Consider the following 14309-nt stretch of genomic DNA (forward strand, 5'->3'; position numbering starts at 1 on the left):
AGTACTGAAATGCAACTTGCCTAAACCATTATGGTCCTAATTCGACCACACTTGTGTAATATGACTATTAACTAAATGAGTTCTTTTTCCTTTATTATTTCAACTGAAAGCGATGAACAACAAATTGCAGCTTTATACAGATTGTTATAATATACACTAAGAAAATCATATAGGAAAATAATACAACATAAAATACCAATACATTATATGTTCTTACAAAATACAAAACGTAGACGGACGATGCAGTACAGACACGAACCGTGAGATGACAGAGGCAGCGCACAGGCACATCTAGAGCCGCGCGAGCAGCCAGCGCAGCCGGCTGTGGGGATCCTGCGTGTGACGTCAGAGTGAGCCGCCAGGACAGCGAAAACTAACCACGATTAATATGCAATAGTTTTTGATGCCATTCCGGAAGGTGTAGTGTACTTATTAAAAGCCAATCAAAGTGTTAATAGGACTGACCTCCTTTTGGGTCCTACAACTGATTTATTTTTGGATGGCGTGGAAATAAAGGATAAGAAGTGTAACAATACTCATATTAGAAATCTTTGTAAACCCCATCTTATCCCTTCTTGTTTGTCTTTTTGGAATGCAATGTTTGAAAATATAAACTGGAAGTTAGTTTGGACAATTCCTGATAGATTTTGTATTACAAAGAGATATCGTTTAAAGAGATATCGTTTAAAATCATTCATAAGTTTTATCCAGTGAAATTAGTACTTTTTAAATTTAAGCATGACCAGGATGATCTGTGTGTTTTTTGTCGGGCGGAAAAGGAATCTTTGGTGCATTTGTTAGGTGTAGGTTTGTGAAGTTGTTTTGGACGGATTTACAGAGTTTTGTTTGCAGGCAGTTAAAGGTGTTTTTTAGATTGAAGGATTTTGACATTTTATTGTACTGTTTAGTAGAAAATTTGGAAAAAGAGCATTTATTTATAGTCAATTTATTAATCATTCTTGGTAAATTTCACATTCATAAATCCAAATGGTCTAATAATCCTCCCCTTTTTAGTTCTTTTGAGGTGGAGCTGAAACACTATTTAATTTCTATTAAAAATGTGAGAAATAATAAAGCACGGAAAACATATGATATATGTAAAAAATACAAGTTAATTATATAACTTACTTATTACCTCTGGCGGTTAACTGTTTATTTTTCTGTTTGTGTTTATTTTCTTGTACCTAATTTGATCCTCTGATTGTATTTGTATTTGTAAATTCTTTACAAATTTAATAAAAAATTCTTATAAAAAAACTAACCACGATTAAAAAAAACAAGCATGTTCTCCGACGCGGCGGAGAAAATGTTTCTTAGTGAAATGTGCATTTGTTTATCTAAAAAAAAAAACTATCATAGAGGACGACGTCAAAAAACATTAAATTATAACTTTTCTTAGATAATGCATATTACACAGTGCATTAGATATATTCTATAATCTACTGTATAATATCATTATCCCAATATCATCTCAGGCTCACTATATTGATATTGGCTCACTATTGATATCATTATATCTATATCATCTCAGGCTCACTATGGGAGTCAACCAGCGAATTGCGCGAAGGCGTGAGCTACAGTTTGTGCAACACTGAGCGCAGAATGCGCAGCCAGACGTCACCTTGTTTTCGCAGCGACGCGCTTCCTTCCACGCAGCGTGCAGACGTGCGAAACAACCAATCAGGAGTCACTTCCTTCCTCGTTTTCCCAAAGCGCTCAGTATTACAAGCACGAAGGCGGGCAACCAAGCGGGAGGTTTAAAATTAATCCCGCTTGCTTGTGCGTGGAAGCAATATTGAGAATTCTGATAAATCTGCCGGACACAAAGGGAACATGTCTAAAGAAAGGTAAAAGGGAGATCCTGGTTCGCTGGAAGGATTTTGCGTGTTCGTTTTGGGCAGCATATTATTAAGAAAGTAGACGTGGTGTGAGATGAGTGATAATTATGATTGCCTGAGACATGGGGAATAAACAGGACTGCTCAAGGCTAGGAGCTTATATGATGTATACTGGATGAATGTAAATCATTGCATGATATGCAGAAAATCTGCGTCGATGTAGTAAAACGAACGTGTCTTGCAGTACATGCTACTTTGCCGATATGCCTGTCCAATTCAAGTTTGCGACGCAGTAGGGGTTACGGCTGCTGTTTTTCAAGTTGATTTCATATTGCACTCAAGTGAGCGGAGCATACACATTGATGGTCGATCGAAAACGGGATCTGTTTTTTTTCCTGCCGGCATCACTGGGTCGCCGGCTCTTGGCAGCACTTTGCTTTACGGTCGTCGCGCAAGCGCGCGCTCTCATCTTAGGGTGAGTCGGCCCGAACAAAAGACAAGTGAAAGAATGCAATTAATTCACAATACGCAATTGATGTGTTGCAAGGTAAAATGACATCTGTGTAATAAATGGTTGTTTATGCATGGGATCTGGGTAATAGTTTTTAATATGTAGCAAGGCAGTGTGGGGTAAGCGATGACGCTTTGCATTAAGGCGGGCTACACAGTGCTATAAGTCACTGTTGTTAGTTAAAAATATTTTTTTATATGTACCTATATTTTTCATTTGAGTACATCATGCGAACATCAGTCCTACCATATATGCAATGACTAGGGACTCGTAGTTAGTGCCGAAGAGACGGTAAACCGAGGTCCTGACTGTGATCCCTTTGTACTGGTGAGAGTAGGGATGTTAGTTCTACTTAAATTACATTCCGGGTTTTTAGTTAATGTTTGATCTACCTGAAGTTCTGTTCTGAATTCGGCTTGCTGTGTTGTGAGGCGGCTGGCACGTGATGGTAGCCGCGTGTTCAGTGGTGGAGGAAGTGGGTCACATCCTGGATGTAAAGCGCTTTAGGATCCAGCGGGGTGAAAGGCGCTATAGAATCAGAAGGAATGATTAGAACAATTATTGTTGCAATGCAAAAACAATTCTGAGTGTGTTTCATGGTGTACCCCGCTTAGTGCCCGTTGCTTGCTGACCCTGTATTGCATAAAACAGTTTCGAAACTGGATGGATGGTTGAAAGGTGTCAGCTGAATTAGATCAGAAAGTGGAAATTGCTGCAAGTACGTGGAAATCTGTGAAATGTTGGCTTATCTGCATGTTGTGGATAGGTCTGATTTTGTCATGTGGCGCTACATGAGTAGTGAAGGAGGTTTTGGCATGTTTTAACAGTTGGTATGTTAGGTCTCCAGTCCTAGCCCTTAAGAGCCCCAGTCTAGTTATTCTTATAGGTCATACTTAATTGTCTGTTATTTAAAGATTGGGACCACTTCTTTAAGCATTGGAACAATTAAGCAAGTAATGTTCAAATAGAGGGAACACTGGTCCTGGAGGGCTGCAGAATATTGATTATTGTTCCAAATGATGTCTAACAACTCTAATTGAACCCGTCTTATTGATCATGGTTCCTTTAGTAACAGATGATTTAAAGGCTGGATAAAAACACTGTAGACTTTTGCTCTTCAGGATCAGGGCTGGAGATCGCTGCAATAGGATGTTGTTAGTGAATATAACAGGCTTGCTAGTGGACTAAAATATGAATTTTCTCAAAACGCTTTGTACCAGTGGGTGAATGTTCATTATACATTTGAGCAAAGGTTCAGAATTCTGCTACAACATTCTGTAGGTACGTTTGTTGGCAAATATTGCGTGCTGGTGTGCGTTGGCGTATTTTGCCGTTGATTTATTGTTTTGAACTTTGGATCCATAGCTCATTCCAGTTTTTTGCTGTGCACAGTAGTGCACAAAAGTGAACAGTACCTAAAACCCACAGAAGCCTGCTGGCTGTGAGTCCTCTGTGTACTGTATTTTGTGGGCTGGCTGGAGGATGACAGATTTCGTTAGTCTGATGGTAGATGAAAATGTGGGTGGGATGTCCGTGTCCAGAGTCTAGATCGAGGTTTGACTGCTTCCACTCAAAGAGAGCATGGAAGAGAACGACACTGTTGACGACTTCGCTTTGGGTGCTTGGGAATGCCATGATTGTACTCCTCAAAAGGCTTTTTCTTTCAACATCTGATCCCTATTTAGATTTTTTTTTAAAACATGTTTCCTAGCTTGTTTTTCTCCCTCGTTGATGTTGCAGAAGACACCTCCAGGAGCTGCCTTCCATGAGTGGGAATCTGCCAGACTGGACACTGTCCACATCGCAGGGGGGGAAGAAGGGGGTCCAGTCGGATATGGACAATGAGAACACCCCTCAGGACCTCATTCACAGCTGGTCCCCTCCTCGCAAACAGCAGAGGATAAGCCGGGGGAAGGAGAATGAAGAGGCCGTGTTTGTCTTGGCCAGGAGGCCTTGGAGGAAGAAGGAACAGACAGGTAGGGTTAGCGGGAAAGAGAGAGAGGAGAGAATCTGGGCAGGTAGGGTCAGGGGTAGTGTCTGTGGGAGAGAGAAGAGGAGAGAAATTAGGCCACTCAGAATGACAGGCCTGTATTTAGTTTTTCCTCACTGTGGGCTGTAGGTATCTTAAACACCAAAAAGGAAGCAGGAAAAGAAAAAAAAAATCATTTTGATGGATCCTACTTTGCATGATCCTTCTGTGGCTGGTGAAGGAACCTTGGTAGTGTTATCTCCCCTCCCTCGTCAGTCATTAGCAACTGGGAGTGGGAGGAATGGGACCTGGAATGCAAGCACGAATGGCTACCTGGGAACTGGCTTTTCAGCTTCAGCAAGCTTAAACCCCCTTCTTTGCTCCGACAGGGTTCTCCTGGGACAGCCTGCCAGACGAGCTCCTGCTGGGAATATTTCACAGCCTCCCTCTGCGGGACCTGCTGCGGGCCTCCCGCGTGTGCAAGCGCTGGCATCGCCTGGCGTAAGTCCTGCTCTGCTCGAACCCGGGACCACGGGCTCCAGGAGTACGGGGGTGGGGGGGCTGCATGACACTGGGGTCTCTCCACTGCGTGGGGGTGTTGGACTCATTCGCAAGAATGCCATGGGGTTTTCCGGGGGTTCACTGCAGCACATCATCCCGGATTATCTTTGCTGATCCAGTCACTACCCTTGAAGTGTTACCCCTGAAGCTTTAAAAGACGCGCTTGGTGAGAGGTACAGTCCAATGAAACCTTCTCAGACCTAGACAGAAGCGTTTGATCTTCCCAGTTACTGAAATAATAACAGAATGGTGAAATGCGGGATGAGAATTAATGGGAACCAGAGGCCATTGTTGGCTAAGGTATCGGCTGTGTTCCTTTCAGGTTTGACGAGTCTCTGTGGTTCAGTGTGGACCTGGAGGGCAAGGCCCAGCTGGACCGCGCACTCAGCCAGGTTCTGACCACGGGAGCGGTAGCCCTGCGCTGTCCACGGACCTTCATAGGACAGCCCTCGTTTCCTGACACAAAGTGAGTCGGACCCACTCTCTCCCTGGCCCTGCCGCTGCAGTACCCCAGCACAGGCTTCCGCGTTCCCCACGTACCCCTGCTGGAGGACGCAGTTCTTTAAACGTGTGAGGCATGCACCTGTGTGTCTGCTTTTGGTAAATGCCTGCCTCTGTCCTCCAGTCTCTGCCAAGCTGATGGACGTTTTTCAGGGTAGTGGTTTTGACTGAAGAACCTTAGGGTGTCCTTCTGTCTGCTTCCTGATTTGCTTAATGAGATTTTTCAGTTCTGTGGAGCTCCCAACAAAAAAGCCGAGGAGTTCAGTCTAGCTACAGTGTAACGGTTTGCTTGCGCAAATCTACAAATTCATATGTTGCTGTGCTCCAGGTGGCAGTGTCAAACAATTATAACTCAAAACAATGCATTTCAAACCTACTTCTTATTACAGTACTCTATCTTTTACTGTAGTGTATCAGTAAACCATAAAATTGTAGTGTCTTTTTTTATATTAAAATTTAGTGATCATTTTTCTTTCAAATCTGTGAAGCTGATTCTTTGATTTAAACATTATGTGTATTCTAGACATTTTTCACTTGAGGGACACTTTTTTTGAAATCTTAACAGAAACACACAAACAGTTTGCTGAGGTTGCTGTAGTCTTTACCGTTGTGTACTGATGATAAGAGAATGTGCTAATGGGTCTGTATTAAAACCATTCACACCATTCAGTTTCTTTAAAACATCTGTAAACTATTATATGTTTTCATTATAAAATTAAGTATACTTTTTTCCTGTAAAGTGCTTTGAGAATCTATAAAATAATGGTTATTAATATTGCTCTATTGCTTTTAAAATCTAGGTGTATTTTTGACCATGTGCAGAAATATTTTGCCCCGTACTTGTGCATTATTTAACATGCTTCGCTTTGGAGATTTATTTTACTGACACTTTTATCCAGAACAACTTACATTTTCACCCCTCTGCTGTGTACTGCTGGGTATTTTACTGGAGCAGCTCAAGGGACAGCAGTGTCTCAGCTGGGATTCGAGTCGTGACCTCTAACCTCTGCTCCACACTGCTGGCTCATGCTTGCTGGATGGTGTCTCTTGTGTGGTCTTTGCAGGCCCCTGCGTGTCCAGCACTTGGACTTGTCCAACTGCACAGTGAGCAGCGCTGCGCTGGAAGAAATCCTGAGGCGCTGCTGTCGGCTCCAGAACCTGAGTTTGGAAGGGCTGGGTCTCTCCGATCACATCCTTCAGTGAGTGCGTTTGGGATTGTAATGAATTACAGCCTGCAAGGAATTTGTTTTTTCGGCTTGTCCATCCCCCACACCTAAGTGTGGGCCTGTGTGTGTATAATGGAGTTTATTATATGTATATATGTGTAATGTTACCCTTAAGAACCTGTGGAGTTTGGAAGAAGTGACAATTAACTGAAATGCCCAAATGTGCCCGAGTCATTTTGCTCCCCCTTTCCTGCAGATCGTTATCCCAGAACCCGGAGCTGGTGCGGCTGAACGTGTCCGGCTGCTCGGCATTCTCGAGCCAGGCCCTGGGAGAGGTGCTTGAAGGCTGCACAAGGTGAGACCGTCTGGGACTCGGCAGGTACAAAATGGTGTTCGCTCTCGGGAAGGGAAGCCCAAACTGGACCTCAACCTGGTTCCACTATCATTCAGTGGGCTGAGGGCGCAGGTCCCCCCGATGTAAGATTCAAACTCTCAAATCTGTGGGTTAAGGATGCAATCCCAGTTTTAAATTCAAACCCTCCATTCTGTGGGTTAAGGATGTGATCCCGGTGTTCGGATTCAAACTCTCCATTCTGTGGGTTAAGGATGCGATATCAGTGTCGGATTTGAACCCTCAAATCTGTGGGTTAAGGGGGCAAACCCGGCGTTGGATTCAAATCCTGGTTCATGTATGCGACCAAGGTGTCGAATTTGAACCCTCAACTCTGTGGTTCAAGGACACCTTGAAAAGGATTGTCGGTTTTGAACTCTCAAATCTTTTTGGGAGTTCAGAGCCTTACCTTTTAACTCAAGGACAGTTGCTTGTGTTTTTTCATTTATAATTATGTGACATTTTCTAATGCAGTGTCAGAGTGTTTAATGTGATATTGCCTTGTCAATTCTTCCAGGAATTGGCTCAAGCTGATTTCTCCGAATTACCCGAGCCCTATGGTTTTCCCACTAACACTAAGAACTGCTTATGTGCTTGTTGTACGTGCAGGCTTGAAGAGCTGAATGCCTCCTGGTGTCCTGACTTCAGCAATGAGCACATAAAAACCTTGGTCACCGCCATCCCTGCCAGCGTCTTACGGCTGAACCTCAGTGGCTACAGGCACAACTTGCAAATGGACGGTAAGCAGTGAGTGAAAATGGACAGAAGAACCCAAAACAGGATTACAAGGGAGAGGAGGCCATTCAGAAGCTAATTGATCCGAGGAGGATCTCATCCATTTGTTTCTTGAAAGAATCTAGGGCAGTGGTTCTCAAACGTTTTGGACCAAGTACCACCCCTAATCCAACCAAAGCATCCAAGTACCACCTACAAGTCATCTTCTCATAGGAACCCCAGAAAATCTCAATGACCAACATGAGCGCGCGTGCACACACTCACACATACATATAATAAATATTATAATAATAAACTTAATTTGATATAGCGCCTTTAAAGGTGGCTTCTCAAAGTGTTTTACAGAAAAAAAGCATTAACAACAACTAATAAAAAAGCACCATTTCAGTGAGAGGGGTGAGCCTGTTTAGTTGAGCAAAGCAGATGTGAATTAATTTTTCGAGCCTTGATACAATTCACAACAGAGTCTAACAGATATTAAATCGTCAGGCATTTTCTTGACGGCAAAGGTCTCGCGGTGGATGTTGTAATGCGTACATTAATTTCTGGAGCAACCTATCTAATTCGTGCAACTACACCGTTATGTCAGCTTGTCATTGCTCTAGCACCATCTGTACAAACTCAGACGCATTTTATCCAGTCGAGGCCATTCTCTTCGATAAATTCATTCAGAAGCTGAAATATGTGCTCTCGTGTAGTTCCTGTTGGTAGCGGTTTACAGAACAGAAAGTCTTCATGGGACATGCCCTCAAACTCTTATCTAACGTAAACGAGCAAATTGGCCAACTCGACTACAGACTCATCTAATTGCAGTGAAAAACATCTGCTCATCTTAACGCGCTCTATCAGTGTACTTTTGATATAATCCTTCATTTCAATAATTCTATGAATGACTGTCTTTCAGGGGGAGGGGGGCAGCAGGTCGAGCCGTTTAGCAGCTTTTTCTCTACACATAATACGTGTCAGCTCTTTTGCCAACGGTAAATAAGGTTCTTCAAAAATAGTGTAGCTTACCTGCTTTAGAAATCCGCAAGCTTGCATTTTTCCACGTTTCCGTTTTTAAAGTTTTTATTTCATGCGCATGGGAGTGAAACACAGAGACGCTCGGTGTATTTTTCTCGAATCAGAACAGTTCTTAAATATTTTTCTGTTATCACGCTTTCGTGTGCTCTCAAGATTACCTGTGTTCGTAGCACGTATTTCTATGCATTCCTGTGTTTACAACGTTAGTTCATTCTCCTTTCTCCCTATTTGCTGGAGATACAGTAGCTTTTTTTAAATACAATTGGTCATTTGCATCCGTAGCACGCATTCCTATAGAGTGGTATAGAATTACAGAGTATCTCTTGTGTCCACTGAAGTATTAGCGCACACTGTATCGTAGTACGTAGGCTGCGTATTCGACACGTATTAAAATACAAAATATGAAAACCCTTCCCGATTTTTCAGCGCACAGGACACAGTTCCAGGGTCATTTGGCGTACCACTGCCGGTACGCGTACCACAGTTTGAGAACCACTGATCTAGGGTATCGACTTCAGTGACATGACTGGTCATCTTGTTCCACACCCCCACCACCATTTATGCAAAGAAGCTCCTCCTGTTCTCTGTTCTGGAAGTTACACTTCCATGTACATTTAAACTGTGCCCTCTGGTCTATGTTTCTGGCCCTGTGCTCCTGCTAGAATCTCGTGACCCAAAAGGTTGTTTCTTCCTTACTATTTCTGCACAGACTTTAGTGACAAAACTCCCTGCTTTGAATTTCTGGAATCTATGACTTTACTTTAACTTGGCCACTAAGTTGGTTCATGAACCGTTTGTTTCCTCAACATTAATAACTGAAGTATACAAAGAGCTGAGCTTCACTGTTTGTCACGTCTCCTGACTTGCAGACTCTTTGCTTTTGTTCCGCTAGATGTGAAAGTCCTGCTGGGAAGGTGTCCGAATCTCACGGACCTGGACCTGAGGTGAGAGCTCAGCTGTACGGCGATGGCAGGTGTCGCCTCAGCCTCCCATTTTTGGGCTAACCTGTCTGCTGAATCTCTTGCTTAGCGTCACAGGGCTGATTGTGTTGTGGAAGCTGGAGATGAGGAAAGTCCCAGTTCTTTCCCATCCATGCCTCCTTTAGAAAGGATCAATAAAGGGAGGGTGACAGCATTATGAATCTTTTGCTAAACAGAGACCAAACCTGTTTATGTAATCCAGGAATGTTCTGCAGTGTGTGGTCGTCCTCAGACGCTTTCCAGGGGTTACCAGATACGAGGGATACTTGTCACCTCTGTAGTCTGCGCAGGAGATCTGTTCTCGCAGCACTTCGGGGAGATTTTAATGATTTGAAACTGGTGATAACTGATGTGCAGTGTCAACAGGGGCGGAGGGGGGTCCTTAATGGGGAGGGTCTCTTGAAAACGGTTCCTTGGGCCGAAGCTGATTGAAACCCCCCTCCCCCCCACCGCTCCACACAAACATCACGAGCGCGGAGCCCTGGAACAAGCTGTGCACGAGCGCCGACCCCTGGGCGCGAACCCAGGTCTCCAGCGCAACACGACAGGGAGCCAGCCGAGTGAGCTAAAGGAGACCTCCCTCTGGCTGAGGTCCCTGCTACGCGCGGGGAAGGGCGATGATGTCACCGTGCCCAAACCAGCTCCGCTACACAAGCAGGGTGGGAGCCACAGCAGGCTGGTGGCAGGCCTCGGGCGGGTCGCTCCTGGGGTCACAGGGGTCGTCTCCTTCTGTCGCCTTCCTGCCGCTGACGCAGCTCCCTGTCCTTCCCTTCCAGCGACAGCGTCCTGCTGATGCCAGACGTCTTCCAGTATTTCCAGCAGCTCCCAGCTCTCCAGCACCTGGCGCTGAGCCGATGCTATCAGATCCACCCGGCTGCGCTGGTGTGAGTACCTGCCTCTGGCGCGAGCCCTGTCCGCACCGCGCCGCAGGCCTTTCAGCTCGTCCTCTTAGTGCAGGACAGCTTGGGTTGATCTTGTGTCTGTAAGTGTCGCACAAGGAGGCAGACTGGGATTTAAAGCTAAAGAGAAGTCCAGCACATCCACTGCGTGCTGCTTTTGACACACACAGCAGATAAATTTGGCGTGTGTGTGATAGCGGTGCCGCCCAGCTGTGGGGGTTGATCTTGAAGTCCCAGTATTCTGTGCTGCTGCTATATTCTGCTCTGTGAATTAGGTGCTTCTGCCTCCCACTGAGGCCGTCCGATTCGGAGAGCTACTAAACATGCATCTTCATGATTGTTGAGAAAGCCAGCTTTTTACTTTTGCCCCGAATCTTGAGTTTTGATGAGAGGATGTAGCCATATCAACTGAATTAAACATGGGAGAAATGTTCATCTCTTCCAAAGGTGAAGCTATTCCCAGTCACGCCCTTATCGCCGAACGGTACTGTAGCTCCAGGCAGCCCGTGATCCAGTACACCAGGGCAGTCCTTTTAAACACGTGGCTGGTCAAAAGCCAAATTGCCATTTAACCTAGAACAGTGCATATTATTATCTGCAACTTAAACCGAATTTAACAGTCAGTATTTAAATAGCAGTACAGATGCCACAGTAACTGAAGGCATTTTGATTCAAGGAGTCAAAAGAAACTTGCACGTTTCCTCACGCAATGCACTGTTAAAACCGACGGTCTACAGTACAGTACCTAGCGGTTGTACTTGTTTCTCCCTGACCGTGCCCTTCCCTGCCCTGCCCGTCTCCTTCCGCAGCGAGCTGGAGAAGTTCCCTGGCTTGAAGACCCTGGAGGTGTTCGGCATCGTGCAGGACGCCTACCTGCCCATCCTGAAGAAGGGCCTCCCGCACATCAAGGTCAATAGCTGCTGCTTCACCGCCATCGGCCGGCCCACCCCGGCGGGCAGGAGGGACCGGGCCCTGTGGGGTCTCCGCTGCCAGCTGGCCTACAGGCAGCCACCGGGCGTGTAGGGGCAAAGACTGCAGCTCCCGGCGACCGGAGGAGGAGCGAGTGTCCGGGGTGGGCAGGGACCCGAGACCGACTCCCGGAGTAAACTGGGGTGCATCCTTCTTTCTCACCGGAGAAGAGCCACGTTCGTCTCTTTCAAACGTTCCCCCTGCCCATGGGGTAGACCAGTGATGCCCAGCTCCAGCCCCTGACTACCTGAGTAGAGAAATCCTGTACCCTTTTGGTTCCTGATGTAAATGCTTGAAGTGGTGAGATCAGTCTCATTTGCCCCGATGTTTGTACAGCTGACACATTGTCCCACGTTGTCCCAGACTGCAAGCTTGGAAAGCCTCAGGCAGACACCTTGGTGAAAATCAGCCACTTGTTACAGCACGTGGACGTGTAACTTTGCATAACCCAGTGCTCAAGCTCAGGCTGGAAAATCTCAGTCCCTTTGTTCCCATTATGAATTGTGTTGTTTGCTGTACTGGGTTTGTAAGGAAGATTGTGATTTCCCCACTGCTGGACCTGTTGGCTGGGTTAACTAGGGCAGTGGCTCGCTGTCAGAATGTGGACGGGCAAGTTGGATTTTGATGTTTTTCCTTTTTATTTTATGCAGGACCATCAGGATTACATATGGGAAGCGCAAATGGAAAATGAATATATTTTAGTATTCCGAAAAAAGATGTGCTGCCCTTAGTAAAAGGAAACAAGTAGGCTTATCTAGTGTTTTAATGTGGATTAGATATAATTAAGATGTTGTGTTCTTTTAACTAAGTCCCCTTTAGAGATCTGTGCAGTGTTTTTTATACAGGATTGGTTGAATGTGCATCAGCCAGAAATGCAGCTCAGCCTTTCCCCAATTTTATCCATCTTTCAGCAATAAACTCCCTTTAACTGTGGCCGATGTTGCAGTTCATTGTTTTCCATGCAGCAGTGCCATGGCCAGTCTGAAGAAGATTGAATCCCAACACTAGGCTGTCTCTCTTCAGCAGGGCAAAAGGCTTTATTTTGCAAGTATTTGTAGTACTTGCAAAATATACTGTTTTAAGAATTTTCTCAACCTCCGTAAGTGCGCATTAATTAAGAGAGCTCTTGTTCATTATTTTGACAGACAAAAATACTTCCTGAAGTGTTTGGTTCAGAAATGTCTGGGGTGGCCTTCTGTATCAATACCAGAAACTAAAATTATTTTAAAAAGTCAGCCACCATTTAAAAAAAACAAACAATTTAATGCACAATAATGTGATTGCAAATGATGGGGAAAAGAAATTGTCTGTCCTTATGTATCTCATGAGCAGGATTGGGGAGCCCTGTGTAAAAGCAAGATTGTGAGTTAAAAAAAACCTGCAACAGGCATACACTACTCCAGTCCTGGAAGGTCATATAGTCTGCTGTTATTAATTTCACTAATTGCTTATGGTTATTGCATTAAGTAAACCAATTAATCATTTTTTCCCAGTTCAGTAGGTGTTCAGTAGGAGATTTTAAGAGAGCTGAACATTTTCATTTGCAGCATAGTTTCTTAAAACGTCTTACAAAAATCACTGTTCCCACCCTCTTGTGTTTTGATGCTGCGTTTGAAGTGCTGGAGATATCAAGTTGAGCTGTGCCCTGGAACCCTTTCCCAGACTAGGTTGGTGTTAGCTGCCATGCCAAGAAAAGCTGTTGGCTGTGCCGGTTCATGGGGAGGGTCATGCAGAGGTCATTTCTTTAACAACCAGGTTGGCAGAGTTGACCCTGTTTCCACAGCAGTCCCAGGTGAAACGTTTAGATTTGGTCCATTTTTGCGTTCACGCTGTTAAAAACATTTCTGAAAAAATAAGCCTTTTTGTCAGACCTGCAGTACAACATCTGTGCTGCCCCAAGGCAGAAGATTGGTTTAAAGTGCACGCTTGTGTCCTGAGAAGGATAGATGTAGTACATGGTCAAGTTTTACTCTGTTCTACCTACCCTTAGACATTTTAACCTAAAGAACAAGGTGTACAGCTTTTCTTTTAAAACCAACTTAGATTAAGAGTTACATTTGTCATTCGTTTTCTTAAAGACACGCAGTATTTCTGTGGTTCTACTTCTACCATTTTAAATTTGTATTGTAAATAAAATAATTTAAATGTTTTTAATGCATTTGTGAGATTCTGTACCAGACAGAGAAAGGTTTGGTTGCACACCTACTGTAAGTGCACAAGGTTGTAACCCTGGTCCCAGAGAACTTCAGTCGCTGGTTCTCATGCTAGTTGAGCATCTGAATGGCTTCGTTAGATCAATTAATTGCTTAACTAGGCAGAGTTTAAGATCTTTTAAAGCTGCCACGAATGTAGCATTCCAGGCCGTTTTCCTGTCCTATCAGACTAGGTGCTTTAACAAGATGCCTAAACCGCCCTACACCCATGTCCAGATTCAAGTCCTGGTGTGCAGGCATGCTCTTAAACCAAGAGGTGTGTGTGTGAGTGATCAGTACAATAGCACTTTCTGTGAGCCGGGCCAGTCTCTTGAGCTCTGAGCCATGCTGGGCCACTGGTGTGGAATTCCTGCCTCAGAGGGAGGAGTGCCACCTACTGGTCCACCAAAAGCAGTCCTGGCAGGAAACCGATAATCCTCTGCTAAACCTTTTGAAACACCAGACGCACACAGTCTTATTTAAAGTTGCTTGGAGGTGTCCCAGGAAGCCATAGAGGCCAATGAGAAATCAGACGGCCCCGCATGACTTAACCCACCCTACTGTCAGTAATGGG

General features: G+C 44.7%; 1 protein-coding gene across 2 annotated transcripts; it reads left to right on the forward strand.

Annotated features, from left to right (window-relative positions):
• The first annotated feature begins 1709 nt into the window (after positions 1 to 1709).
• On the forward strand, positions 1710 to 13692 carry skp2 (S-phase kinase-associated protein 2, E3 ubiquitin protein ligase). Of its 2 annotated transcripts, none has more exons than XM_088628686.1 (10): positions 1710 to 1847; positions 4090 to 4325; positions 4708 to 4819; positions 5202 to 5345; positions 6445 to 6579; positions 6803 to 6901; positions 7547 to 7677; positions 9588 to 9639; positions 10452 to 10559; positions 11384 to 13692. In XM_088628686.1, exons 1-10 carry the CDS (start codon positions 1834 to 1836, stop codon positions 11595 to 11597), a joined length of 1245 nt encoding a protein of 414 aa, XP_088484812.1. In that variant the 5' UTR covers positions 1710 to 1833; the 3' UTR covers positions 11598 to 13692. The 2 variants fall into 2 exon arrangements, with proteins under 2 accessions (XP_088484812.1, XP_088484813.1); XM_088628687.1 differs by lacking the exon at positions 1710 to 1847 and adding an exon at positions 2277 to 2385.
• The last annotated feature ends 617 nt before the right edge of the window (positions 13693 to 14309 follow it).

Source organism: Lepisosteus platostomus, chromosome 4, assembly GCF_059453375.1.
Source record: "Lepisosteus platostomus isolate fLepPlt1 chromosome 4, fLepPlt1.hap1, whole genome shotgun sequence".
Classification (NCBI taxonomy): Eukaryota; Metazoa; Chordata; class Actinopteri; order Semionotiformes; family Lepisosteidae; genus Lepisosteus; species Lepisosteus platostomus.